The sequence below is a fragment of the Podarcis tiliguerta genome (genome assembly GCF_965153285.1).
Source record: "Podarcis tiliguerta genome assembly, chromosome: 3".
NCBI classification, from domain to species: Eukaryota; Metazoa; Chordata; class Lepidosauria; order Squamata; family Lacertidae; genus Podarcis; species Podarcis tiliguerta.
This window is the reverse complement of record NC_139536.1, coordinates 15,497,823-15,522,068: the sequence shown is the minus strand read 5'-3', so window position 1 is coordinate 15,522,068 and position 24,246 is coordinate 15,497,823. Positions and strand designations below refer to the sequence as shown.

General features: G+C 44.6%; 1 protein-coding gene across 1 annotated transcript in view; it reads left to right on the top strand.

Moving 5' to 3' along the window:
- Window positions 1-19,593, top strand: part of MSH2 (mutS homolog 2) — a 50,916-nt gene extending 31,323 nt beyond the window's left edge. The window contains exons 9-16 of the mRNA XM_083432852.1: window positions 5,998-6,121; window positions 7,301-7,451; window positions 7,596-7,693; window positions 14,135-14,380; window positions 15,557-15,761; window positions 16,392-16,639; window positions 17,644-17,816; window positions 19,133-19,593. Coding sequence (XP_083288978.1) covers window positions 5,998-6,121; window positions 7,301-7,451; window positions 7,596-7,693; window positions 14,135-14,380; window positions 15,557-15,761; window positions 16,392-16,639; window positions 17,644-17,816; window positions 19,133-19,303 — 1,416 coding nt within the window. The 3' untranslated portion in view covers window positions 19,304-19,593. The remainder of the gene's footprint in view (window positions 1-5,997; window positions 6,122-7,300; window positions 7,452-7,595; window positions 7,694-14,134; window positions 14,381-15,556; window positions 15,762-16,391; window positions 16,640-17,643; window positions 17,817-19,132) is intronic.
- Window positions 19,594-24,246: the final 4,653 nt, after the last annotated feature.

The following is a 24,246-nucleotide window of genomic DNA, read 5'->3' as shown; positions in this document are numbered from 1 at the left end:
CAGGTTGGCATAGCAACCAAATTATATTGCTCGGCCTGCGCTGAGTAAACTTCCAGCTTCACGGACTTAGGTTTATAGAGCCACAGATACATTGCGTGAGGTAGCGTGTATATATTATGGCAGTTTATATAGTGGCACTCGTGTACATTGCACTTCACAGAACAGTGTCACAAGCCTCCTGTGACAAGGAGCTTATAGTCTCTTCCAAGCCTTGGTGGGTCTCCAGGGGGAGATATTTTCAAGGTTGAGATTTTATTTATTATTTGAGAAATTTTTACAAACTGCTCAACTAATAAGCTCTCCAAGTGGTGTGCAAAATAAAATTACAGCTGGGGCAAAGGAAGCTGCATTATACTGAGCCAGGCTGTTGGTCTATTTAGCTCACATTGTCTGCCAGAGACCTTCTGCATGCATAGTAGCTGGTCTGCCACTGTGCCGCAGCCCCTGAACAGAACTAAAACCCACAAACCAGTTAAAAGCAAATGGCTTGCCCAAACAGGAAAGCTTTCAGCTAGTGTCAAGGACCAGTGAAGGAACATTTCCTTGCGAATGCAGATTGGGCATTATGGGGCACTTGGAAAAGTAGGAATTGGGAGTCCAGACACATCTGGAGGGCCATAGGTTGCCTACCCCAGTTTACTAGATAAAATCCTGGAATTGGTCGCACCATCTATGTGTTTTGGATGTTACACTTGGAAGTCAGAGGTGAAGTTGTCTCTTGGTTGATGTCAGCGGTAGAATGGTGGGATCCCATCCCATACAATTTTGCATGTGGACCAGGTCATAGGCAGCTGAATTTGGTTGGCCCAGAGTGGCCCCATCCTTGATCTGCTCCATATGTGCTTTGGAGTAATTCTGACTGGCTTATAATACCAGTATTATCTCTCGGCTGGGCTCCAGTTTATTTTATGTATTTTATTTACATGCCTACCTTAACTGCTTAACTTTTAAAACTCTTAAGCAGTGTACACTGTGTACAGGGTAAAAACAATATCCCTTTATTGTTTTGTATGTGTGTATAATAAAACAGATTCAGGGAAAATCGTATAAAGCAGGATTCAGTCTTATGACTCATGGAAAGTGTATATTTTTACAAGACGTGTGAAACAACTGATGGCAGAAGGAAGGGTATTATTCCGCAGGGTATTCTGTAGGGTACAGTGCCGCAAGTAGAATTTACCCATCTGATCCAAGCGAACTTACTAGTCCATAGAGGGGCAGGTGGTCTTTCAGGTTTGGCCCTCATCCGCTCCATTAACCGAACCCAAGCACTGATTCAGCACTTCTACCCCTTGCCAGAATCTAATGGAAAGGAGAAATATTGCGTGGTGCTGCCAGCATACTGATGGTCACCTTGCTCTTGATCTCGAGCTGAGGGATCGCAAGTTACTCAGGCCCTAGGCTTTGGGTTAAGTTTGTAAAGGCCAAGTGAATGCAGTGGTTCAGACCTGCAAAAAAAGGGGGGGGAGTTCAGCTGGGGATGCGTAGCACTGGAGTGGTAGAAAGATGCCGTTTACAGTTGAGCTAACACGTTCTCTGGCAGGGCATTGCAAGGTAGCATCCTCTGGCATGTCAGCAGCATGAGCTGGGAGATACTCCCTGGCTGAAACCCTGGAGAGCTACTGCCAGACAGTACTAAGCTAGATGGACCCCGAGGGTCTGGCTTGGTTCAAAGCTAGCTTCCTGCGTCCCTAACATTTTAGCTGGCAGCGGTAGAGACTGAGCCAGGAGTGCCTGTATGCAGTGAAAGTGCTTTGCCATTGAGCTGTAGCGCAGAAGAGGGACGGAGAGAAATAATTGGTGTGCCCCTGAATGTAGTCCAGGTAGCTGCCGGGAGATGTAGGGAAAGATAATTTCACTTCCCCTGTTTTCTCTTTGGGGAGGTCTGCTATTCACTTTTCTGGGAATATTTTGACTTCCTCGGTGGTGGCATTCAGCTGTTCCTGGTCCGCAAGCAAGCAAAGGGCTTCTTTGTAGTTGCTGATAGTACAGTGTGATCGCAAAGCTCTGTCCCTCCTCCCATTCCCTGCAGGCTCTAGATAGCTTTTCTTTGCTGCAATGCAGGTTACAATGTGATGTGCAGAAAGCACACAAGTCCTTTCCAGCATTTTTGTAATGAATTTTTCATCATCCTTACAAGTTTGGGAGTGAAGGGGATAGAAGGCTTTCACCTCTTTTGTTATTTCCCCCAAAGCTTCTGGTAAAAGTGAAGTTCCCTCGTCCCATTTTGAGTAGTGTGACCTATGAGAAACCCGTTTTTCCCCTGATGAAATGACTGTTTTGAAAATAGCTTTTTAACAGAAAACGTGTGAGCAGCGTAAGGTCGTGGCAGCTTGAAGTTAAAAGGATTTTTTTCTCCTAAAAATGCTAGGGATAGATTTAATAGAAGATGGCTTTTGAATTTTGCTTTCAGAAACCCATTATATGGATTTCTCAAATGGGCAGAAAAGTGCAGAGTTGATAATTTGAAGTTAACATGCGAGGGCAAATGAATGGGAGGGACCAGTCTCTGGATATTGAAAACCATCTTGTTTGTTAACTGATGAATCAAAGTGCGAAAAAGCTTTAGTAACATATTATGAGGAAAAAACAAAAAACAAAGCAACTTGCATTTCTGAGGATGCTCTGGTACAAAGTGAAAAGTAGTTTTGAGAGAGGCAGTGACTCACCTTGAGGATTAGAATGTGGTTTTGGGGGAAAAAAGCATAGATCTTGAGGAATTTTATCTTAAAGCTAACATGAGATGAGTTTTCAAAAATCAATTCCTGGTAAGTTAGGAAGTGTTTTTTGATATAGCTGAACCTTCAGTGCACAAAATCCTTCCCCCATCCCTTAACAACCAGAAGTTAAAAGCAGCAACAGTAGAGCTTCTGTCCTCAAAGTTAAAATATTAGCATAGCAATCATGAGATCTAGTAGCACAACATATTGGTGGATCATTTTGCTTGCCTTTTGGGTTTTCATCCCGCTGTGTGTGGCTGCTAGAAGTTTGTAGACCTTGAACCCAGAGTTTCATAGCCCTGTTTCAGATATTTCTGCATGCTGCTATATATCTAATACTTAGTCAGACCTTGTGGTCTTACTGTCCTTTTTGCCATTGATGACTTGCTGCTATTTGAGATTTGTTCAGCAATTTGGAGAAGAAACCCACTTCTCCAAGGAATTTCATCAGCTGGCTGCCTGCCTGCCTGCCTGTATCTAGCTACCTTTTGACCCTTGCTCTAGGTCTAGGTACGGTCAGGCAGCCGGCTGATGAACTTTTCAATTGATTGATTTGACTTCCGTACTTATCTGGAAGGCTGGGCTGATGTTTCAGGAATGCAGTAGACCACCTCATCCTCTGTTTTGCTAATGTGTCCCTGCTGGGTTAAATGTTAGAGCATCTCTCTGACAAAACGATCACAGTAGCAGCTGCATCTTTTCACAAAAACCCTTCCAAGCAGAAGTGAGCCCCCCAGGAGGACACCCGTTTTGTTTTGAATATGCTCCAGCAATCTGCTATTAGAAGTGGCAGCGCAGTTGTTTCCACATGGAAAGTTTACCAAGAAGAGGTCTGCTTTGTCAGATCAGTGGTCCATCTAGTTTTCCACAGTGGCCCATGGGAAAGTCCTCAAGCAGGGTAATTAGGGCAATAGCTGTCCCATTCTGCTGCCACTTAGCTTTCTCTATCGTTGGAGGGCCATTCATAAAGGTATTATGTGCCACTTTTGGACCCAAAGGCCCACAAAGCAGTGAACAGATTAATACAAAAGAAGAATAAAAGCACAATAAATACAAGAGTAAATCAGTAAAAATGTGAAGCCGCACAATTACCTCCTTAATATACATGTGTGAGCTGTGCTCATGGTCTCAGCAGACATGCAGTGCCCCAGAATTCTACCTATCACTTAGAACAGGGGTCAGCAAACTTTTTCAGCAGGGGGCTGGTCCACTGTCCCTCAGACCTTGGGGGGGGGGGGCTGGACTATATTTTGAAAAGAAAAAAGAACGAATTCCTATGCCCCACAAATAACCCAGAGATGCATTTTAAATAAAAGGACACATTCTACTCATGTAAAAACACGCTGATTCCCGGACCGTCTGCAGGCTGGATTTAGAAGGTGATTGGGCCGAATGCGGCCCCCGGGCCTTAGTTTGCCTACCCATGACTTAGAAGCAAGGCTGGCTCACCTCCCCTTCCTCCCAACCCAGCTGTCCCAGTTTCCCAAACCCAAAAGGGAGTGTCTTAACGCTCATCACCTGCAAAGAAACAGCCCAGAGACGTCGCCGTGAAGTCATCTAGTCTAGTGGCCCTCAAAACACCTGGTGGCCACAGATTCCATACATAAATGGTGCATTGTATGAACTGGTGGCATCTCTTGAGTCTGTTCTTCCTACCGCATCTGCATTATTTAGCATTAACACCGTTCTTGACACACTGTGCACTAATTGTTCCTTTGGACATGGCCCTACGTGAGCCAAGGCTGCAGTAATTCAAACCTGATTACAAGAAAATATGTGAGAAGTAGTTTGACATCGCAATATATTATTGCCGAAGATCTGTTCACTGGATTTCTGCAGTGTTCATAGAAGTATTATTCTGGCGTTCTGTTTTGGGGATCTCGAAAGCAGGCTGACTAAACTCTCATTCTTTCTTTAAAATTCATACTGTGCTTTGTAGCCCCAAAAGATCATTGCTCCTGAGGAGCTCGTGGAGAAGATTTAGATTTAAGTGTGACCGGAGTGTGAAGTTCATCTGCATTCCAGATGATCTGCCATTTTGGGCGGGTGGAAAAGACAGCGTTATGCCTCTGAATACCAGTTGCTGGGAATCTCAGGTTGGCAGAGTACTGTTGTGCTCATGTCCAGCTTGCAGGCTTCACCTGGTCCTTTAGGCTCTCATCTTACATTTTTATGTTCTTTTTCAATCTGAGCTTATCTGTTCAACAGGATCTCAGTGTAGAGTATTCCGGCGCCCTTCAGGTGTTTTGTATGGAAGCTCCCAGCAGCTTCAGCTGACATTTGCTGGCCAGGAGATTCAGTCTAAAACACCTGGAGGCACCGGATTGGCAAAGGTTTGTGTCTTTCCTGAGCTAGGCAGTTTCAGGCTGCAGGTGAGGAATTGTCACACTGGTGGAGAGTTTCTAGCCTAGCCTGCTGATGTGCTACTCTTTTTTTAAAAAAGTTTTGTATTTTCAAAACTCAGTAATAAAAGATGAGCAATAAAAACAGCTAACATGTTTCTCAAGAAAGATCAGAGAGTGACTGCACCGCCTGATCTTTCTGGAGAAATGCTTGTTAGCTGCTTTTGAATTTCATTGCAGACATATAGAATATATAAGAAGGTACATGAAAACCAACCAAAATCTCTCCTCAGATTGCCATGTGTCTTGGGTGGTATTCTTGTATGGTCCTCACATCGCATATATGAAGTAAATGGTTGCTAAGTTACGTGAAAAGACAATGGGATCGTTTTACCCCTGGCCACTCGGATTTGGCATGTCAGTTGCCTGAGCAACTGCCCAAAATCAAGTACACCAAATCAAGGGACAAATCTGTTACAGAATGCAGACATCTAGCTATCTCTAAATGAGGAGCTACTCTTGAAAAGTTTAGTATCTCTCTGTGACATAAATGTTTATTAGAATCATCCCAAATCCATATCATTTTTGATATGCATTGTGTTCACATGACTGAACTTTTTTTTTAATAAAGGTAAAAGTCCTCACCATGTGATTCATTTATTTTTATTTTATGTAAGGTGTTGATCAGCCCTTAGGCCGCAAACCCCAGAATGTTCTGTGAACTTAACATATCTTTTGATAAATACTTGTTTTGACACTTAGACTGATCTAATAGAGAGTTTTAATCTCCCACATTTGTTACTTAGTTTATGTGGTCTCAGAAGTTGCTTTAGAATTGTTGAACTGGTGGGTTTTAAATGCTTCGTAATACGACTGAAGGGTCTTAGCGGCTGCTTTTAACTCTTCTGTGGACAATTTCTCTCTCCATATCCCAGGTGGAGAGCCACGAATACCTCTTGAAACCCTCCATTGAGCCGAGCCTCATTGAGCTGAGAGAGAATATGGATAAGCTAGAGGAAAAAATGCAGGGTGTGCTGAAGGCGGCAGCAAGGGAACTAAGTATGTTGGCATGACCTTCACTTTATCCACACAGTCCGTGTTCTGATGCTGAAAAATGCTTCACATTCTCATTGTTTAAAATACAGTTGTGCACTTGCTTTTTTAAAAAACCGAACCTGTTGTTGGAAACTTCCCCCACAGTACATGGTCAAAGGAGGAGAACTGGATATCTTCTAAGGTCAACTCTTAGTCAGTTCATGCCTGCATGAAGCACAGCAAACTTGACCAGCGCCTTGTCTCTGTTCAGTGAACACCTCTTCTCCTGCACCCAGAATCCCCCGCAGTCCACAGGTTTTCTTTGGCACACAGAGATCCGCCGGCAAACGAGGCAATGTGGAATGAGTGCTTTAAAGCTGCCAGCAAATGCTGTCATTGCAACTATGCACTGTGTGAAGAAGGGCTCTTTCTTTGTATGTCCTGAATCTCTCACCATTCAGCTTTTGTTGGATAACGTTGGAGTCAAGTACTATATTGCAAGGGATCACGAGGGTCATCTAGTCCAACCCCTTGCAATGCAGGAATCTTTTGCTCAGCATGGGACTCAAACCCATGACCCTGAGTCTCGTGAGAAAGAGAGAAACTTCTACCTATATACCTTCTCCACACCATGCACAACAGTGGAAATCTCAGTCATTCTCCCCACTTGCCCTTTTTCTAAACTAAATAGTCCCAACCCATGTAAGTTTTCCTAGTAGGGGAAGTATTTCAGACCCTTGATAACTTCTGGTTGCTCTTTTCTGCACCTTTTTGAGCTCTACAATATCCTTTTGGAGGTGTAGCAGCCAGAACGGTTGAAGTACAGGCATGCGTTTATCCTTTGTAATGATCTTGTCAATCCAGTGTCAATAAATAAAGCATTCCTATAAGAGCTTCTCCCTCTCCTTTGGGTAATCTTAGGTTTCCGTGGCATTACAGTAGAGGGATTTCTAAAGTGGTGAGTGGAACCGCAGTTTGAAAGTCCTCTAACTCTTAGCGAGCTAGGTGTTAGGACTTGTTCCAAGCCCTGTGACTATGAGTTAATTTCTCGGCAGGTGGCCTGGTACAATATCAAGCAGCAAAACCCAGCCAAGAGAGAAATTTGACTCACCGAGTGGGGATAACGAAAATGTGATTTGTGTGTTTATAATGCCACAATCAGTCATGGATTTTATTCTCCCCCAATCCCTTCCCATGAAACAGGTCTGGAAGCCGGCAAGAGCATCAAATTAGAATGCAACTCCCAGTTTGGGCATTTTTTCCGAATCACCTACAAGGAAGAGAAGGTTCTGCGAAACAACCTGAAGTATAAGGTCTTGGAAACCCAGAAGAACGGGGTGAAGTTCTCGAACATGTGCGTGAAACACATATCCCTGCCTTTGCCTCGGAACGCCAATGGAAGTGTCCTCTAAACTTCCTGTGGGGTGGGTGCGAGTCAGTGAAGTGTTCTGCCAGGTTGCGGAAGTTTGCTAACATTTTCCTTTTCGTTCCTGAGCAGTCAACTGAAAAGCATCAATGAAGAGTACATAAGTATCAGAGGAGAGTATGAAAAAAGCCAGGCCATCGTTGTTAAGGAAATCATCGGCGTTGCCTCAGGTAAGGAACACTGTGTGCTTATACATGGAATCACCAGATATGTTCTGAGGATATGTTTTAACCAGGAGTAAAACACCCACACACCATTTGTAGAGTGGGTACAAAAGTAATTGGTCTGCTCTCAGCCTGCGGCCTCTCTGAAATAGAAATGTGACCCATCTTGTGGTGAGGACAAACTACGTTAACTGCGGAAAACAATTTGCCAACCTGGCCTGCAGCCGTACGGCTGCTTAGAGGTGCCAAGCAGAACTTGGTTGGGTTTTCCTCTGGATATTATATAGCACTCAGCTACGGATGTCAGCACAACTGCTGCTAATGAAACAGAAGGCACTTCAGAACCCTAGCCTTCCTTCCACCTTGGTTTCCTGTCCCTGTTCTGCTTTTCCAGGAACGTTCCCTGACATCACGGCCATTCAGCCAGTGGCAGGTTGGGTGGTCTCGCTTCTAGAAACAAAAGCGAGCACGCTAGCAACTCTGAGCATCAGTTGTCTGAGGTCACAGCATCTCAACCAATGTCTAGAGAGGGCTTTAGAACTGGCAGCAATTGCCAGACTTCTGTTTTTATATCCAAATACTATTCTTTGCTTTAAAACATGCTGGTGCCATTTTTCCTCACTCATCTATTATTTTTGGCATGTGTACATGTCCTGTGATTTTTAATGTAACAGTTTGCAACTCTGCACCCCTAAGTGTCCTAAAGTGGCGCCATTGCAGAGATCTCTGTGTTCATGAATCGGACGTAGATTAAAGCAACTGGAACCCTCAAATCCTGTTCCGACAGGGCACTGATGTGCAGGCAGCATAAGCATGAGTAAGATGGTGATACAGATGAGAAAGGCTTGTGGTTTTCTCTTGCGTAAGCTGTTCCAGATTGCGCAAATGCTCGGGAGCAGCGGGCGCCCAAGCACTTGGGCATGGCAGCTAAAGGAGCGTGCTGTTCAAACAGTTAGCCTCGTTTAGTGTGCCAGATTGGGCCTCGTAGCGTTTTACCTTTGTGCGCTGCGTTTGCATTTTGCTGCCAGCTGTTTTGAGTGAAACGGAAGTGTTGATTATAACACCGCCTGCTTTAGGTGTTAAAACGTGCTGAGAGGTATTGATACTGCACCGCTTAGGTAAAATGGCTGGAAATAAATACAGTAAATGAATAAGAAAAGAATTATATTGTCAGCTAGGATTGTCATTTTTTAAAGGTTTTAGAGTGGTACCTCAGGTTAAGTACTTAATTCGTTCCGGAGGTCCATTCTTAACCCGAAACTGTTCTTAACCTGAAGCACCACTTTAGCTAATGGGGCCTCCTGCTGCTGCCGTGCTGCCGGAGCCCGATTTCTGTTCTTATCCTGAAGCAAAGTTCTTAACCTGAAGTACTATTTCTGGGTTAGCGGAGTGTGTAACCTGAAGCATATGTAACCTGAAGAGTATGTAACCCGAGGTACCACTGTATAAATTTGTTTAATGGTGCATTCATACAACCAATTGCCTCCCCATCCTTTGTGCTGGCTGCTGTATTTGTCATGTGATTGGATTAAAGCTGAATTAGATCTGAAGGGTCCAATTTACTAAGACATCTGCAGCCAAAGCTTGATTTATATCACAGGGCACATTCAAACCATACATTTAAAGTGCTGTGATACCACAGTCATGGCTTCCTCCCAAAGGATTCTGGGAGCTATAGTTGTTGAGTGCGCTGAGAGTTGCTAAGAGACCCCTATTCCCCCTCACCGAGCTACACTTCCCAGAATGGCTTAACAACCAGTCCTTCTTCACAGGGAACTCTGGGAATTGTAGCTCTGTGACAAACTACAGCTCCCAGAATTCTTTGAGAGAAGCCATGACTGTCTAAAGAGGCATCACAGTGCTTTAAATATGTAAACATGGCCATAGTCTGTCCATTTTAGCCCAGTTTTCAGCTTGCAAAAGTAAGGATACTTGACATGGCCTCTGTGGTGACTGTTTTGTATTGAGCTGGCAAAAAGACACAGGTAATTTAGTCGGTGCTGAATCAATTTCGCCGAGGACAGCTCTAATAAAAAGCCTGCATAAAATTCATATTTTTAATCGGCTTAATGAACAGACAAATAGATTGCACCATTTAATCTTTTCATTCTTCATTTGTGGGTGCTCTGGTGTTTAGTTTAGCTGTGGAATTGTCTGGTTTCTTTGTCTGACTACATCATGTCTTTTTCGCTTGATGTGAAATGTAGAAAGCACTTTACAGAATTACATAAGCAAAATACAGTTCCCAACCCCAAAGGATTTTACAATCAAAATTTCTGTAGTAGAGGTAACACTAAGGGAAGTTGTGGGAAGAGAGATAAGAAGGGGCTGGGAGGACACCCCCGCAAGCAGGTTTTTTGAGGGTGCATGGGGAGTTGCACAGGAGCGGGGAGGTAGGGGAGAAATTAACTGAGCAATCGAAAGTCCATTGCGCAAGCAGAATGGCAGCATTCTGTACAATCTCCAGAGAGCCTCCGCCTGTCAGTTTGTAGGCTGTACATAGTAAGATTGACCAGTGGTTTGACTTTATATGGCAGCTTCCTGTGCCCCTTTCCTGCCTGTTATGGGAAAATTAAAAGTACCCTACCACCATGTGTAAAAAACCGAACAAAAACTAAAATCAGGAAATCTGTGGCTGAATCTCCATCTCATCTGGTTTGACCCAAAGCTGCTCTACTGGAGCAGGCTAGCATGTTCAGCAGCAGTTTCAGGGAAAGCTGCTCGGGTGAATGCCTCCTAGCTTGGTGGGTGCATGGGAGCAGAATTGCAAATGTCTCAGTGAATACATTAGTGGTGGTTTTCTTAACTGCATTAGCTAATACCACCCACCTTCCCTAACTTCTCCTTCCAGGGCAATTAGCCTTTTGTGGGTAGATACTGGTCTCTGAACATCTGGCCAGACATCTTTGCATGGTAGTTATAAGATCTTTTGGGGCAATAAAACACGCAGTTGGGAGGCGTTGTGAAAGTGAATTGGGGTGTTCGTTTGGGCGGGGCGGGTGGGGGAGAGAATGATGCTGTCAAGAAGATCAAATTCTGTCCCTGTGGAAGGTTTTATGTATAATAGAGAGACAGCAGGTCTGTCTTGTCAACCAATTTATGCATTCAGTGTTAACAGCTAGTGATATGCTTTTTCAAAGTCAGGGTTGCTCACAGCAGTTTAATTAGCCCTTGCTCTTTACCAGTTCAATGAGACGGCGAAGGTTTGCGCTGGAAAACTTTCCAGAGGGAATACTAAAATGTGCAAGAGTGATTTCCCTGGTGTGCACTTGCAGAATGAGCTTTCTGAGTGCTAAAATGTTGTCACCTGACATCGCTTACATACTTTAGGACTTGGCGGAAGGATCCTTCCTTAGTAGTGTCAACAGGCTCTGAGTGTAGTTGGTTTCAAATGCTTAATTGGAGCTTAATGATACTTTGGCGCAGCCCACAACTAGTGCTTTATAGTACTCCGTGACTCCGTTCAGGCGTAGTACCATATCTTGGTTTGATGCTACAAACCTCAGGAGCTGAATGCAGCCCCCCCAACCTCAAAATTTGGCTCATGGGACTTTCCCAGGCAGCACCCCAACTTCCCCTGCTTTACACTGTATATGAGTGCTTTATACTGGCTGAAATAAGCTCTGATAGTGTCTCTTCACTTCCTAGGATGGAGATGGAGAGTTAGACAGGCAGAAGACTTCCTTAGTAAACAATCTATAGTGATTGATGTAGTGAGACTCAGAGAACGTACAGAGTGCACTTAACATTCCGGGGTGATAAGGAGAGGATGTATACAGATAGATAAGGAGAGGTCAGGACACAACATTCCAGGATGGTGCCAGGGTGGTGAGAAAGGAATGTACAGAAAGACAAACTACGCATCAGAGAATAGAAAGGGTGGGTGGGTGGGTGTTTGTGGGTGTAGAAACTGCCTACCGCACAAAAGCCAAATTTACATTCATTGCTCTTTAGCCTCAGTCCCACTGCCCCACAGCTCTCCATCTAGACAAGCGACAGGTATTATCAGTTCATGAACCCAGTTAAAGGACAGTTTGGGTGTGGAACATGGCTGCTTAGGGGTGAGAGGACATGGCCTGGGGTGAAGAGGGCTGCATCAAGGCCCTGGCCTGAGGTTCCCCAGCTCTGATGCAGACTTTAAAAGATCAGCAGCAGCAATTTGAACTAGGCCTGGAAGCAACCGGGCCAGGCAGCCACTGCAGATGAGCTAGATCTGGAATATTTCACTGAGGCTTCTTCCGTGATCAGATAAGCTTGCAGCATTCTGCGCTAGCTGCTTCTTCAAACATAGAATACATGTAGGTCGTGTTTAAGTCACTTGTGTGGGAGGTTACTAAAGCATGAGGGACTGAGTTCAACTCTTTATCTGAAAAGAGCATCACCTTGGCTCACTAGCTTAAGCCAGCAAAATGCACTCCTAGGCTCTGCAGCCGCCTGAGAATCCAGCACAAGTTCAGCGTTTAGGAGCAACCCCTGGTTGCAAATCTCATCTTTAGTGGGGAATCTAACCCTGCTAGGATAGTTTTGGGCTGTCCCATCATCATCACTTCTTTACTGCCTAGATTAAGCTTCCATTTGTTATCCCTTATGCAGTCAATAACTGCCTTCAGGCATATTTTTAGGGAATGCAGTGCTGTACCTGAAGTTGAGGGGGGGGGATTGGAGTTGGGTGCCGTTACTAGGGGCAGAACACTTTTTATGGCCCAGACATCCTCAGTGACTTAAGTGGTGGTTTGGGGTAGTTTGCTTCACTTTGAGTACTGGTGGTTGAGGATCTCAAGAGGCTTCATGGCTGAGCGGTTGGGGGAAGATATTGTTTCTGATGAGCACTGCAGTTGTGGTGGTGTGTGTTTAAGACTTGACTATCCCCTGCTTGTGAAATCAGGCTCCTGTGGATTGAGCGGACTAGGCCAGTAGCGGGTCCAACAGTCAAGAAGACTGTTTCTGCACGTGCTGTAGAGGGAAGTGAGGGGCACATGGGGATCGTCAGCCTGGGAAGGGAGCCCATCTAGGAGAAGGAAAACCCTGATCCTAAACCTCTGCTGCCTGGCGGCTAGACTCGTTCCTGAGAAAGGCTTTGGGAGCAAACCCTGAGGAACAACCCGTACCTGCTAGCTTGTGGGACATCTTTGGGAGAATAAAAGGTTAAAGATTAAGCCCTGCACAAAATAATAGTAGTAGTAGTAGTAGTAGTAATAACAACAACAACAACAACAACAACAACAACAATAATAACAATATTTTAAAAAAATTATTATTTATACCCCGCCCATCTGGCTGAGTTTCCCCAGCCACTCTGGGCGGCTCCCAATCAAGTGTTAAAAACAATACAGCATTAAATATTTAAAACCTCCCTAAACAGGGCTGCCTTCAGATGTCTTTTAAAGATAAGATAGCTGCTTATTTCCTTCACATCTGAAGGGAGGGCGTTTCACAGGGCAGGTGCCACTACCGAGAAGGCCCTCTGTTTGGTTCCCTGTAACCTCACTTATCGAAATGAGGGAACCGCCAGAAGGCCCTTGGCACTGGATCTCAGTGTCTGGGCTGAATGACGGGGGTGGAGACACTCCTTCAGGTATACTGGACCGAGGCTGTTTAGGGCTTTAAAGGTCAGCACCAACACTTTGAATTGTGCTTGGAAACGTACTGGGAAGTGGAGTCTCTACGATGGTTGGATGGCACCTTATGTGCCTCCTTCCGGCAACTCCTGCAGCCAAGCTGGTCCAAACGTATTGCTCTGCTTTCATTTGGACCACCCCAGCGAGGCCGAGGGGGGCGGGTCTTATCGTCTGGGCAGCCCAGGACTTCCATACACACTACCTAGACTTGTGCCACGGTGGTTTATGTGTCCTTTTTTAATGTAGTGAAATAGGTGTGGCTATTTAGACTAGCTGTTTTTTTAAAGTGAAATGAAAGTGGTAAGAGAGAGGCATCTGCTTTGCATACAGAAAGTCTCAGATTCAGAACCTAGCATCTCCAGATAGGACAGGGAACGTCCCCTGTCTGAAACCCTGGAAAGCAGTTGCCAGCCAGTATGAACAGTACTCAGCTAGATGGACCGTTGATAGGACTTTGTATAATACAGATTCCTGTGTGGACACTGAACCTGCAGGGAGAGGGACCACTCAGCCAGAGGGGACAGCAACGCAGTTCACTGAGGTGCAAGGATATTCCATAACTGAAATGTCTGCACCTGCAACCATGAAGCCAGGACCCCAATTGACCTCCCCCCCACCCCCACCTTGGGATAATCAAATGTAAAAAAAAAGAAAAGTGTTCTATGTTCTCATCTGCAGGTTGGCTTATCATGTCACCAGCTAGAATTCTCATTGTATGCTAGGGTGGTAGAAGTTGATAGAAGCGGGTGGCGGTGCCAGATTAACGTCTGGATTCCTTTTAGATTTTTGCAAAGCAGGAAGCTGCATTGAGCCTGTGCTTTTCCAACAGGGTATAAGGAGCCCATACAGATCCTGAGTGATGTCATAGCCCAGCTGGATGCTATTGTCAGTTTTGCTCATGCGTCAAATGCAGCGCCGACCCCGTACGTACGCCCAACAATTCTGGAAAAGGGGACAGGGAGGATTGTGCTGAAAGCCTCAAGACACCCCTGCATTGAAGTTCAAGATGACGTTTCCTTCATCCCGAACGATGTGACCTTTGAGAAGGGCAAGCAGATGTTCCATATCATTACCGGTAAAAACTTCGTTTATATGCCATGCCTGTTTCCCCTCTTGCCTCCATCTTCTGTGTTGTATGTGTGCATTTTATTTATGAGGATGCTTTTAAAATAAGCCTGTATCCCAGCCTCAAAACAGAGAAGAAGTGAGCCTATAATAATTTCTGCAGACGAGCGTTCTGCATTTAGGTGGGTGTTTTGATTTGAAATGGGGAAGCAATCTTCAGGCAAGCCTTAACGTTCCAGCTTTCAAGTTTGAAGCCTGACTGACAACCAGTGCAAAACTGACCCAACATGCAAATCAGTGGAAGTGATTTTCATAAAATGCAGATGGAACAGCCATGGTTGCATTGGTGGTGGTGTCGCTCACTGACAAGGTAGAACAGCTTATGAATATGATAATTAATCAAAAGTTAATAAAGAAGGACATTGAAGAATAGCTGTATTTAATCAGAATTATTTTATTTTTTTGAAATAATTTTTATTAACAGGCCAATCACATCACATTGTTCAAATCACATTAATTCCAGATTATACAGCCAAATTTTAACTTTTTTTTGGGGGGGGTGCCCATACATCAAGCTCCGCACGAGTCCAAAATTCCAGATGACTCCAGACATCACTTATTTGCTGCTTTTATTAGACAGTTCCATCCAGTTCGATTCGGATAGACCTTTATTACTTTCTTTCTCTTCTTGTTGTTATCATTTATTCCTTTCTTTGCGATCTCTGATGATTTCCACAAACAGATTGAATATTTGGCGTCTCTGTGTGGGTTTTATGCTCTTCCAAACTCATATTATTCAGGAACGACCTCTGTTAAATACTTCCATACACAAAGTTAATCTTCGGTGTGTCCATTATTTTTCCTCAGGCTAGCCCAATAAATCAAATAAATTAGGGGGCTCTGTCAGGTCAAACTTGCATTCCAACATTCCTTCTCTTTCGCACCATCAGAATTAATCAGAATTAATGTTGTTTTGTTGGTTTTAGGTAGCATTTTCCTTCAATAGATACTGTTTTTATATCATGTACTGTGTAAGCCACATACAGATTTTTGAAATACTAAGTGATTTAAAATAAAAAAAACAGCACAGTATGTTAAACTGAAGTTGCATATTAGGTTGTCAAGAAGACCTTTACTCCTCCTGTTTGAAATGCTGCTTATTTTCCTGCTGCTATTTGCTTTGCAGGACCAAACATGGGAGGGAAATCCACCTACATCCGCCAGACAGGGATGATTGTTCTCATGGCCCAGATTGGCTGTTTTGTGCCATGTGACTCCGCAGAGATAAGCATTGTCGATTGCATCCTGGCTCGGGTAGGAGCTGGAGACAGCCAGCTGAAAGGCGTGTCTACCTTCATGGCGGAAATGTTGGAGACGTCTGCCATCCTTAGGTAAGACCTCCGTTTGCAAACCTTGCTCGCCAGAAGCCCCAAGTGTTTCTACAAGCTTAGTGACCCCACTCCCCAAAGTGCTTGTGATCTGTTTTGTGCACAGGACAGATACTCTCTGAGTTTGGCCACAGCCACTGGAATAGTATATTTTTGAGAATCTGAGAAGTCTCCAAACACAGGAAGAAAACAAAGGGCTCATTTTGCTTCCAAGTTGATTGCTGTTTTAGTTCGGTATTATCGGGAACAAATGGGACCTACAGCAAAATGTTTCAGTGTCCTGTGTTCCTGTTCAGTCTCATAGTCAGATATCAGTATCCTTCTCCAGGACACTCCATTCCACACGTAGGTTCTTCACCTTCCTTCCCATGAAATTCAGACATTTACATTCTTTGGCTACTGAGCATGCTCAGTCCCTGAAGTACTTTTGGAGTTTGGGCTACACAGGAGTCCACACTGGCCTCTAAACTTTGGAAATAGAGGGAATGTTATCTGGAGGAGGCTCTTAAAAGAGAGGAGTGTTGAGGAAGTAGCATTTGTGTCTCCTTGATTGTTCAGGGGCCAGTGGTGTAGTTTGCCTGTTTAGTTTTGAAGCTGTACCACTTTTGACAACTTTATTGCCTCTGATTTTAGGATTGCAACAGAAAACTCATTGGTAATCATTGACGAGCTTGGGAGAGGAACATCTACTTATGATGGGTTTGGATTGGCCTGGGCAATCTCGGAATATATTGCCAGCAAAATTGGAGCGTTTTGTATGTTTGCCACTCATTTTCACGAACTGACCGCACTTGCTGACGAGATCCCCACCGTGAATAACTTGCACGTCACAGCGCTAACCACAGAGGACACGCTGACAATGTTGTATCGTGTGAAAAATGGTGAGGCTCGCTTCAGATCCCTGGAAGAAATCCACCCTGTTTACTGTAGAGCAGCCTTCACCAGCCTGATGTCCTCCAGATGTTTGGGACTACAACTCCCATCATCCCTGCCCGTTGGCCATGCTGGCTGGAGCTGATGGAAGTTGGAAGGCACCACACGGGGGAAGGTTGGTGGTGTGAGAAACCTATGGCCTTCCAGACATTGTTGGACTCCAACTCACTTAGCCAGTGGTCAGGGATTATGGGAATTGGAGTTCAACAACACCCGGTGAGCCATAGATTCCCTGGCCCTAGTTTAGTGCATTGTGAACAACTATAGCCGCCTCCTGGACTCATGTGCTCCCCCACCCCTCCACCTGGCCAGGAAGAGGAGTTTGGAAGCTTTCACTTTTAGTTAGCAGCCTGTCATGTCACCTGGAGGGCAAACTGTGGTTAACCCACACTAGCTGATTGGTTTCAAACAAGCCTGCTTTAAACTACTTTGAGAAACTGGCTTGTTGAAGCAGCCATGGTTAATGTTAGCCACCGTTCTTGTTTTGAATGACACAGGGAGCCACTGTTAACTTAAATGGAATTTTCCAAGCTACTCCTCTTTTGGGGGCGTCCCAACATTGCTTGGCTCTGGGCTGGATATGTATATATTTCGGTACCCTTTTCCATTCCTTTCCTCTGAATCCTTTCCAGTTTGTGGCCCCCGCAAACTACTTTTAATGGTTGACACATGATGCTTTTGCAACCCCAAATGGACATTTTCCTTTTGTACTCTTATTTTGATAACTTGCTGCTTCTTAGCAATGTTCAAACCCCCTGACCCAGGCTGAGTTTCAGATTTCCCCAGCTCAAGCAGGATTATGTTTAACTGCTAGAAATTGGGGCTGAGTTTGACCCGGACATCACTTTTCAGGCAGTCAGTCCCCTCGCTTTCTGAAATACGCAGCATGGAATCAGATGCACAGGTTGTGCTTTCACCTTTTGAGGACTGACCCCAGTGATGCTTCTTCCAGGGCCTTGCGACCAGAGCTTTGGCATCCACGTGGCAGAGCTAGCTGCTTTTCCCAAGCATGTGATAGAGAATGCCAAGACAAAGGCCTTGGAGTTGGGGGAGTTCCAGGCCGTTGGAAATCCACAGGCCGAGGAGGAAGAGCCACCAGCCAGGAACTTCTACAAAGAGAAGCAGGTTTGCTAACTCTCATACGCTTGTTGAAATCATTTCTTTCCCACTTTTCTATAATGTATCTACAAGATTTAGATACAAATTTGTCAACAAGAACCTCTTAAGTGATACCACTGCCCCTGGAATGTTGCCCACAAAAGAACATGACTTTATAGGGTGCATAGTATACTCTGCCTGCCTTTCTGTCTCTTGAATCCATATGATGGGGTGAGCTCCTGTTGCTCTGTCTCAGCTACTGCCAACCTAGCAGCTGGAAAGAACACCAGTGCAAGTAGATAAATAGGTACCACTGCAGCGGGAAGGTAAACGGTGTTTCTGTGCACTCTAGCTTCCGTCACAGTGTTCCATTGCACCAGAAGCAGTTTAGTCATGCTGGCCACATGACCCAGAAAGCTGTCTGTGGACAAACGCCAGCTCCCTTGGCCTGAAAAATGAGATGAGTGCCACACCCCATAGTTGCCTTTGACTGGACTTAACCATCCAGGGGTCCCTGTCTCTCTATGTCATTTATCAGAAGACTGATACCACTTTGAGCTCCCTGAGCCATCTCCACCAAAACCAGGAAGTTTAGCTTACTGCATCACTGAGAGTTTTGCATTCTGTGGCCTCTTTGCTTTATGACGATGATTTGTGGGTGAGCAACAGCTGCTGCATTAACAACTGCTCAGATGATACTTTCTGTGTTTTTGAAGCACTGGCTTGCAAAAGCTCACTCGCCAATGTGTGTTTAATGCTTAATCCTTTTGAATTTCTTCCCTGATTTCTTCAGTTAGACTGATGCCGTCCAGACATGTTTGCTGAATGGTATAAACAGAACTGTAAAGAACGCTTTGTGAACTGATTTCGAGGAGTAGCCACGTCAGTTTGCTGCAGCAAGGAAACTCCAGTTGCACCTTAAGATGATGAACCGGATTATTGCAGCCTGGGGTTTTGCAGACTAAAGCCCATCTCATCAGTTACACACAGTATTAGGAATTAAAGGCTATCAGGACTTGTATAAATCACTTGGGTGCAGCAGCTAAAGCAGATAGATTCTGTGATAACCATCAGTATTCTCTCTCTCTCTCCCACACACACTCTTTAACCAGGAGTCTGAATCTAGGTCTTCTGTGTATCACATCTGCTTAATTTGCCATTTTCTGCCATTTTAAGTCATTGATCCACAAATCCTGGGTTGTTGAAATTGCTGTTGTTTTCAGTGCCAGACGAATGCATTCGTAGGGGCTTAGAAATGGTGCAGCAGAAGCCTCTGAGGCTCCCCACCCATGCCGCAGAGGAATCCAGGAGGAGGCTGAACATCATTTTCTTTTCCTTTCTAGGAAGGTGAAAAAATAATCAAGGATTTCCTATCTAATGTGAAAGCATTGCCACTGGCGGACATGTCTGAGGAGGACATCAGAACCAAACTGAAGCAGCTGAAAGATGAAGTCGGGGCAAAAAACAACAGCTATGTGAACGAAATCCTTTCCCAAACAAAGCTAGTTGCGTGACATGAGAAAATCTAAACAAGGAGCCGTTTGAACTCAAGTAGGAAGTGCGCAGTGGCACTCAGTCAAAGGCCATTGCCAAAGGAGCTGATGCCGCATCCTGTTTCTCACAATGGCAGGTGCCATGTTCAATACTGGAGACCAGAACAAATTGTTATTTCCCAGCTAGGACTGCATGTTACTTATTGAGTAGTTTTCTCCTATGACGGGTTGTGGATATGTTGAAAATTTTCTATGGTGTTCTAATTTTGAAATGGTTGCCCTTAAATAAATGCAATGCATCATGGTTTGAATTGTTACCCCTTATTTTATTTCCGCCGCATATAGAAATATTTAAATAAGCAACAGCAGGAAAACAGAATTGGACATGGTGCTCACTATTGCTAGAAATGTTCTCCCATGCCTTATTACATCTGTGTTGAGACTCCGTTAGTTCAGCAGCTTACAACGGGGGTGGGGAAGCCTTTTTAGCTTGAGGGCCGCATTTCCTCCTGGGAAACTTTCCAGGGGCCAGAGGAAAAAATAGGTAGAGCCACAGCTGAGGTCCCTGCAGTAGGCAAGAGGCATAACTACAGTTCAAGAATGCTCTCCAGCCACAAGCAGAAGCACTCAAGGGAGCAGTGAGGGGCATGGCCTGGGGTGGAACATGACCAGAGAAGGTTCTGAGGGCCAGATACAGTGGCCTGGAGGACTGCTTTTGGCCCCCTGGCCTGAGATTTCCCCACTCACCCCTGATTTACAATATGGACTGAGTGAGAACTACAGGTGGGTAAAGGAATGGGGAAATTACAGTGCAGTCAATACTGCAAATCAAGTAAAAGTAGCTTTCTAAGATGGAAGAACAGGGCCTGGATGGTGGAGGTGTTTTGAGCACCAGAATGGAATGGAGCTCACAGTCCTTTTGAATAAATATACACTCCTGGGTGTCACCGGGAATTTTTGTTGTCATTCCAGCTGAATAATTTCGGGAAAGGGCAACACTTCACTGGTAGAGCATGCAGGAGCTCCCAGGTTTGATCCCCGGCATCTCCCAAGGATGGAGAGACCTCCATCTGAATCCTGGAGAACCACTGCCAGCCAGGGTAGATGGACCAATTGGTCAGACTCAGTATAAGAAGGCTTTCTATGACCCCAACTAACCACAGTTACCCCAACTGTACCCCAAGTACGTTAGTACTGTCCTCAACCTACGATATCATTATGAGACTGAAAGTTCTGGTGGCATCAAAATGTGCGCACACAATACAGTGGTGCCTCGCAAGACGAAATTAATTCGTTCTGCGAGTTTTTTCGTTCTACGAGTTTTTTCGTCTTGCGAAGCACCACTGTGTATTGACAGTTTCCCATAGGAATGCATTGGCGGTTTTTAAAAAAAGGCGCAAGACGTTTCGTCTTGCGAAGCAAGCCCATAGGGAAATCTGTCTTGCGAAGCAACTTAGAAAACGAAAAACTCTTTCGTCTTGCGAGTTTTTCGTCTTCCGAGGCATTCATCTTGCGAGGTACCACTGTATACTAGACATCTTACTTTGTGTGGGGAAATATAACATCAAAGGTGGCTCTTGCAGCCTGATCCTGTGCATGTCAACATCAGAATAAATCTCACTAATTTCCATGAAACTTACTCATGAGTTGGATCACAGCCTTAGTTTGGATTGATTCCAGGGGTAAAATCCCTTCTTCTGCAAAGGGAGAGCCCAACTCTTCCACAGCTCCGAGGTAAGAAATCACCCAACATACAGGCTGTACCTTGTTGTTTTCTTCAAGCAGAGAGAAGGAAAAGCTACTTGTTCTAATTTCTGCCGCCCCCCCCCCCGACTTTCTCGAGTACATTTGCACTGAATGCAGAGCCATCAAAGCCTCGCAGCTGAAATTGTGCTGCTGTTGAGAGTGTCTAAGTGTCACTTGACTGTCAGCCCTGTGTGCCGATGAGATTTTCTTCCTTTGGTGTTATTTACACTGGTAATTCATCCAAAGAAGGTACTGAGGACTGAAGGCACCGGCAATATTAGCAGTGCATTCAGTGGCTTTTCAGTTATGGAGGAAAATAGCATTTGGTTGCAGTGAAAGACCTTTTATTCCTCTTTTTACAAAACATGGCCCACGGTGGTATATTTCAGAGGTGCTGTCATCTTTGAAAAGGATGGTTTCTGCTTCTATTCAGCGGAGGAAATTGGGATATTATATGGTAGAGTTGTGAGCATTAGGCAGGCAAATGCACTTGCAGCATTTCATTTTCTGGGGGGAAAATTGTAGAATGTCCATTTTTTGAAAGCACCACCCTGGGTCCGCATTTCTCTGTTTTTTCATTGGTGAGACTGGGCCGCTGCCTGAAATAAGAAAGTTTGCATTTAATAATAATAAATGTGCTGGAAGTCAGCCACTCGGCACATATAAGAGCGGTAGACTCGTAATCTGGTGAACCGGGTTTGCTTCCCCGCTCCTCCACATGCAGCTGCTGGGTGACCTTGGGCTAGTCACACTTCTCTGAAGTCTCTCAGCCCCACTCACCTCACAGAGTTTGTTGTGGGGGAGGAAGGGAAAGGAGAATGTTAGCCGCTTTGAGACTCCTTAGGGTAGTGATAAAGCGGGATATCAAATCCAAACTCCTCCTCCTCCTCTTCTTTATTGCACCACCAGGGTGGCATCCTGGTGATGCAGCAATGAAACTGCTAGTGCCTTTGCAAAGCTAAGCGTGAGCCAGCACGGTTTCAAATTGGGGGACCACGTGTTGAGATTCCTACTTTGCAGGGGGTTGATGACCCTCAGTGTCCCTTCCAACTCTACAATTCTGTGATTCTATCTGCCTCACATATGACTTAGGTGTGGGACAGATGGGCATGGTTTTGGGAGAAGTTGCCTCGGGCTCATGGGGACACATGTTAGGCCAACTCTGGCTTGCAAACTGGATGTTCCCCATCCCTAGCCAGCAACATGATTAGCCACTTGGTGCTTCAAAGCATAATGGCATTGGGAATGGTCTAAAAGTTAATGATACCATTACGCTGCAATAAGTATCAACTGAACACTGCCTGGTTGTCCTGTATAGCCAGCCGCCTTGAGCATGTGATAGATGAATACGTAATTCTGCCTCACATGTGCTAATCTAGATAATTGCCATCATAACAAGATTTCGTTTCTGAAGATCTACAGTAAATAACTTGCTCTTACATTTCTCTTAGCCTCCCCCACAACAACCAGCCTTTAAAAAAAAGCAAAAAGCTGTATTGCTAAACGTCCGATTTCTAAATATATTCTCTCATCTGTTTATTTCAGCTTGGCATTTATCTTCATTGGAGGGGGGGGGATGGTGAGATGCGCTTAGAGTGCATTCTGACAAGTCATCACTGTGATGAAAATAAATGACATTTAAAGCAAGAAATAAAAATAAAATAAATCTTTGGTTTTTGCCCATGTACATCCAAAAGTTGCTTATTAAAGAGAATATTCCTTCCAGCAAGGTGGCACAAATGTTTCTAACATTAGGATTTAACATTTTCTGTGTTGATTAAGAGAATAGTTGTTCTCCCACATTGTTTCCTGATTCTTCTTTCTAGCAACGGGGAGGGGTTGTCACGCACCGTAATAAGCCGGATATTGTTTTCTACATGATATCAGATATATTCATGGCACGTGCCCATATAATGAGTGCTATTCAACTCAGGTGTACTGAGTGGAATAGTCCCGTTGAAATTAATGGACCTAACTTAATCACGTTTTCTAATTTCAGTGGTTCTGCTTTGAGTAAAACTTAGCTAATAATACTATTTTTACTGTACTAGTTCCCATTTAGAAATGCACTAGACATCTATGTGCAGATAGATATATTTTCTATTATGAAAGGAGAATCTGTGACCTGCAGATGTTGTTGGACTCTTAATTTGCATCACCCCCCACCAGCATGAGCAATGGAGTTGTAGTCCAGAAATATCTGGAGGGAAATGTGTGGGTGTACACAGAGAGAGGGGGGGGGCCTCCAAATGCAGTGTAAGGCGGAATATCCAAAAAGGATCCTATGGTAAAATTTTATTCAAATAAATGATTGCTCACAATCACATTATTGGCCCTTGCATAGTTCCTTAAATCTTTGGCAATCACTCGTGGCTGAGTAAGATTGTCTTCCATAAACACGGTCTTAACAGTGAGTCCGTAAGTGACTGTGGAGGCCAATTCTGGATCCACACATCCTTCCACTGTGGGGACATGGGTTTCCAGGTGGGAGTTGATCACAGTGTGGATTTGCCAAGAATGCCTTCCTCTTAGCACGTTTCTCCCTTGCGTCCTGTGTTTGAGCGTCTTCAAAGCCCACAACACCTTAGGTAAAGGCTGTTCTCCAGCTGGAGCGCTTGCAGGCCAGTGTTTCCCAGTTGTCAGTGTTTATACTACATTTTTTTAGATTTGCCTTGAGAGGGTCTTTAAACCTCTTTTGTTTACCACTGGCATTATGCTTTCCATTTTTAAGTTCGGAATACAGTACAGTGGTACCTCGGGTTAAGAACTTAATTCATTCTGGAGGTCCATTCTTAACCTGAAACTGTTCTTAACCTGAGGTACCACTTTAGCTAATGAGGGCCTCCCACTGCTGCTGCTGTGCCGCCACTGTGCAATTTCTGTTCTCATCCTGAAGCAAAGTTCTTAACCCAAGGTATTATTTCTGGGTTAGCAGAGTTTGTAACCTGAAGCGTCTGTAACCCGAGGTACCACTGTAGTTGGTTTGGAAGACGATAATCAGGCGTCAGTACAACATGACCAGTCCAACTAAGTTGATGTTGAAGAATCATTGCTTTGACACTGGTGATCTTTGCTTCTTCCAGTACACTGGCATTAGTTCCTATGGTAATCCTATGGTAAGATTTTACTCAAAGAAACAATTGCTCATAATCACATTATTGGCCCTTGCATAGTTTCTTCTTCACTATAATAAGAACTGTGTTTGTGTGTAATCTGGA